The sequence below is a fragment of the Seriola lalandi genome, unplaced genomic scaffold (genome assembly GCF_002814215.2).
Source record: "Seriola lalandi dorsalis isolate HSWRI2012SDOR001 ecotype SW California unplaced genomic scaffold, Sedor1 jcf7180002054985, whole genome shotgun sequence".
In the NCBI taxonomy this organism is placed as follows: Eukaryota; Metazoa; Chordata; class Actinopteri; order Carangiformes; family Carangidae; genus Seriola; species Seriola lalandi.
In genome coordinates this window covers 72,567-77,891 of record NW_019525534.1, presented here as the reverse complement: position 1 = coordinate 77,891, position 5,325 = coordinate 72,567, and the positions used below count along the sequence as shown (strand labels likewise).

Genomic DNA, 5,325 nt, shown 5'->3' with positions numbered 1-5,325 from the left:
AATCAATCAATCAATCAATCAATCAATCAATCGTGTACAGTGTCCAGGAATTAGTCAGGTTCACCTAGCTAAAAGTAATGGTGGAAACAGTTTTAGAGCGGTGATGATTCATCTCTGAGATCATGTTGGAGGCTGTAGTTGTGTGGCTGTATTGTTTTGTGTTTTATGCTGACAGGTGTTTCTATTGTTTTGTTTACTCTATTTATATCAGAACCTCCAAGAACGTGCTCCATAACGGCAAATATTAAGAGATATGTAGGTTTCAAATCATTTTTTTTGAATGAATGAAATATCCTCAAGTTCATCACTGTTCTCAGTAACATATATTATAATATTTAATGTTGGGTAAACATAAATTCTGTGTTGGTCTGTATCTCAGGATTTCATGCAGCGGTCCAGCAGCTGTTGGTGAGTCAAGCAGATGTTTCCTCTGAGCAGCAGCAGCAGGAGTGGAGCTCCAGTCTGGACCAGGAGGACCAGGAGGACCCAGAGCCCCCACACATCAAAGAGGAACAGGAGGAACTCTGGACCAGTCAGGAGGGAGAGCAGCTTCAAGGACTGGAGGAGGCTGATATCACCAAGTTCACATTCGCTCCTGACCCTGTAAAGAGTGAAGATGATGATGATGGTGATGATGAAAAGAAAGCTCAGTCTTCGCAGCTTCATCAAAGCCAGCCTGAGAGGAACAGAGACGGGGAGCGTTTGAGACCGGAAATTCAAGGAGATGTCTGTAGGGGATCAGAACCAGCAGGAAACTCGGTTCCGGATAGACTTTTACGAAAAGATAATTATGTCAAGACCTCTCAAGACATAGAAGAAAGGAATTATTATTGGATGGAGACCAGAGACCCTCAGGCACATTTCAGTACTCTACACTGTAACGTAGTCCCTGCAGACGATAGGGAGTGTAACACCGGAGCGAAATCGTACAGCTGCTCCGAGTGCGGTAAAAGATTCGGCCACAAGGGGACTCTGCAGAGACACGTCCGATGCCACACAGGAGAGAAACCGTTCGGTTGCACGACCTGCGGGAAAAGATTCACGCAGAGCGGACCTTTGGTGCACCACTTGCGGCTTCACACAGGAGAGAAACCGTTCACCTGCTCGGTCTGCGGCAAGAGGTTCACGCAGAAGGGAAACCTGACGTGCCACATGACGGTGCACACCGGGGAGAAACCATTCAGCTGCAGCGTTTGCGAGAAGCGATTCACCAGACAGTCGCGTGTCAAAAAGCACAAGTGTGTCGTCGAGAGCGGCAGCAGTCTGTAGCAAAGGCGACACCTTTCCATGGGAAAAGATTTAATGCTGCTCATTTGGCAGACACCATTATTTCATTTTTTTTTTTCAATCTTTTTAAATGTGTTGCCGACAGCAAAGACAATAATGTAGACGCAACATAATAGTTCCAGACTAAGAAGGAAACCCAAGATCTCAATGAACACTGGCAGGTGTCAGGGGTAGTAACATTTGTCAAAATTCATGTGTACAAATTAGTAATTTATATGTTCAGATAAAATATTTGTCCACAGGAATTTATGACTCACACTGCCTCTCACTCATTTGTTTACCTATGATTACTGATTTTACGTACATGAAATGGCTTATGGATAAGTCTGATGGTCTGTATTTTTCTTCCTGTCAACAAATCCCACGTGCAAACCAAGACCAACACTTTATCAGTCTGTGTTAAAATCTTTCTGACTTCCCTACCCTGTCTGTCTCTCAGTTCCAAGCCCATCGGTTCCTACTGAAGACGTAAATCTCTAAAGAAAAAGGCTCCGATTTCCTAAAAACAGCTCCTCACTGTAGTTTTGACCACACAGGATGATACAGAGCATTTGTGGGGACTATTTTCAGTGGTGAATTAATCCACATTTCGTTGTTCATTGTTGGTTGTGATCTGCACATGGGTTTCATTGAAAGAAGAGAGGTGTCGGATTCCACGAGCCTTATCCTGTAATTAGCTTGTTTGAATTGATAGTGTTAACTTATCACAGAAGTAAGTTAAAAGTGGCTGCAGCTACTGCGGTCAGTTATGACATTCATTCTATTCGTCCTTGACCCATAGCACACTTCGACTGAAAGATGTCAGGTCATGGGCGATGTGTTTTGTGTGTCTCTCAAATTCATCTGATGGCATGCAGTTTTGTTTGTAGAAAAATAAAATAGTCCAGGTGAAAAGTAAATGAAATACAAATGGGGTTTTGATTTTGGACTAAAATGTGTGGATATACTAAGGAGTTGTCTGTGGCATCACTTAATCTCTTCCTCATACTTGGTTATTGTTTTATCGAAAAGTCCGAAGATCTGGTGGATGGAGACCTTCAGACTCTGGAGCCTGGACATGGTTCACACAGTCAAGATCCATGGCGGAAGAGTGAGGTAACCCACATACTGGTGATGTTTAATGGTACCATTTTAAGCTGAGGTATTCACTAACACCTGAACAATCACTTCCGGGAGCGGCTTTCAGAATAAAAGCTTCTTTTTGACACTGCCTATAATTACACTCGTTAGTTTTTTTTTTTAATTCTAATTAATAATTAATTTTCAATATTACCGTGACAAAATTAAAACATTTTCTCGTCAGTCTCATAATAATTGATATTTGCGCATGCTGGAGTTTTAATTTGAAGGGCCACGGAAGCACTTTACCTTGCAGTGTCGAATTATTCACAATTTAAACAAGATGTCGCGCTGAAAAAGCTTAGTGTTACGAGGGACGTTCCTCCTGTTAAAACTGTGAACTGACTCCCAGCTGGATTGAACGATGAGCTGAGGAGTCTGATGCTGTTTGACCTCTCCTCAGTGTTTCATCTCTGAGACGCCTCCTGATTAGCTTAGCTTGTTAGTTAGCATAGCTTGCTAGCTTGAGATAAACGGAGGCGGGGGGCGTAACTTAGCAACGTAGCTGCTTGTCAGACAGACTGAGATCAAACTGGTGTTGGTGTGAATGTGTGAACAATGTCTAAGGTCCAAATGCTAAGAGCATTAGTCAACCAGAGACTGACCGCGGCTGCTGAGGAGATCTTCGGGCTGTTTGAGAGGACGATAGCCGAGTACGAGGAGGAGATCGGCCGCCAGCGCAGGCTGCTGCAGGAGGCTGTGAAGACCCACAACAACACGGGAGGTAAGTCACAGAGTTGTATTATACTTATCCACCTGTTTTAACTACAGTACCAAGGTAAAAAAAAAAAAAACGAAATATTTTTTATGTCATTATGGCATTTTATTGTTGTTACTACTAGACAATATTACATATATTACATATTTTTCTTATCATTGTACAACACTTTATGTTGTTTTTATCACAGAGCTCACTCCTCATTTAAAACATTAAAACAATCTTTTCTATGGTGGCCCTGAGAGCTCAACACACTTAAGAAAAGACATGCAGATAGACAAAACACAGACAAATTCAGAAAACATATACATCAATTTGACAACACATGTGCTGCAAATACTCAGAACACCAAAATACACAAGCGTGCTGAAAATACAACAAATACCAAATACAGAAACAAACTGTAAGTACCACAGACGATCATGGGAGTGTTTCCTGGGGGCACTAAAAAGTGATGAACCTTGCATGGCTGTATTATGATATGTCCATGCGCTCTTGTTGTTTAATGCTTTTAACTTCAACAGTCACAAAGCATTGAACAACAAGTGCGGTCAGGTTAATCACTTTTCCCCTGGAAACACTTGTGTCGTCATTTGTGTTACTTGCAGCAAGTTTGTGTATTTGGTTGTGTTGTGAATATTCCCAGCGCATGTGTTGTCAAGTTGATGAAGATGAATCTGCTTGTATTTTGTCTATTTGCATGTGTTTTCTTAAGTTGCAGTGCATTGAGCTTCAGGGACACTGTACTTTTCCCATTATAATAATGGTAACAAACTATCGTATGGTTTTGAAACTAGCAACAGGTTGACACTACTTTAGAGTAATCATATAACATAACTGAGACATATGTGACAGGGTGTTTCTATGTATAAAATACTTCGATCCACTTCCAATTCACAAGCAGGTTTTAGAGGCATTCTTTCTTAAGTATAAAAAATCCAAAATAATATCAATGTTAACATAATATCTTTGTGTTTTTCCAGTGTTCCCTACAAATGTGAAGAAGGTCACAGTGATTAAAGAGGTTACCCCTGGGCAGGATCAGTGGAGCACCAGTCTGGACCAGGAGGACCCAGATCCATCACTCATTAAAGAGGAAGAGGACCAACTCAGGACCAATCAGGTGGAAAAGCAGCTTCAAGGACTGGAGGAGGCTAACACCAAGTTCCCGCTCTCTTCTTCTTCTTCACTCCCTGTGAACAGTGAAAATGACGATGATGAAGGGAAAGCTCAGTCCTCACGGTTTGATCAAAGCCAAACTGAGGAGAACAGAGAGGTAGAGCACTTGCAAACAGAAGCTGGTGGGGGATCAGAGCCAGATAGACATTTACAACCAGATAATGAGACTCCAATTTTCTCAGAGACTGAAGACAGTATCAAACCTCAGCTTAAAGGTTTAAATGCTCTGAAGAACAGTGCAAGCCATGTGGGATATAATGCAGTTAACAAATCTGTTGACTGCTCTGAATGTGGTGAACGATTAGACGGTAAAGACCATCTACAGATCCACATGAAATGTCATACGGGAGAAAAAACATTTGCGTGCCCCTTCTGTGGTAAAAAATTTACCAAAAAATCAAATCTTACCACACACTTAAGAGTTCATACGGGAGAGAAGCCGTTCACCTGTTCGGTCTGCAACACCAGTTTTAGTCTGCGTTGCACGTTGGTGAATCACATGAGAGTCCACACCGGGGAGAAACCATTTAGCTGCTCAGTTTGTAGTAAAAGATTCTCAAAAAAGGCTAATTTGACCACACACATGGCGCTCCACACCGAGGAGAAACCATTCAAATGCAGCTCTTGTGACAAAAGGTTCACTTGGCATTCCCAAGTCAGAAACCATAAGTGTGCTGTTGACGGCAGCAGGTGAAGGTGGTGAGCGGTTGGAGAGTCACATCATTAGCCCCTGTTACACAACCTGGTAACGGCGGGAATGCTGCTCCGTTATTCTGCCTCGCCGCTCTGTATCAAAGAGTATGAACACAGAAGGGGGGGGGGGCAAGCATGTGGCCCGTTGCTGGGCCACATGCTTGTTTTCTTTTGGCTCAGTCTGCACTTGGTTCCATGGCCCAAATCTCGCCCATGTACAGCGTGATTGTCAGATGCTACTTCCACATCTGGACCAATTCTGGCGCACACACACAGAAAATCTTCCGGATGTCAGTCAATACCGGAGAACAACAGCCGGAGTCTGCCCA

General features: G+C 42.8%; 1 protein-coding gene and 1 gene segment (V, D, J or C); one reads left to right on the top strand and one right to left on the bottom strand.

The window, feature by feature from the left end:
* Positions 1-5,319, top strand: part of LOC111647334 (uncharacterized) — an 8,909-nt gene extending 3,590 nt beyond the window's left edge. The window contains exons 2-4 of the mRNA XM_087171340.1: positions 380-1,261; positions 2,963-3,130; positions 4,108-5,319. Coding sequence (XP_087027466.1) covers positions 380-1,261; positions 2,963-3,130; positions 4,108-4,997 — 1,940 coding nt within the window. The 3' untranslated portion in view covers positions 4,998-5,319. The remainder of the gene's footprint in view (positions 1-379; positions 1,262-2,962; positions 3,131-4,107) is intronic.
* The window catches only part of LOC147817224 (Ig kappa-b4 chain C region-like), a 57,076-nt gene that overhangs the window by 11,913 nt on the left and 39,838 nt on the right, over positions 1-5,325 (bottom strand).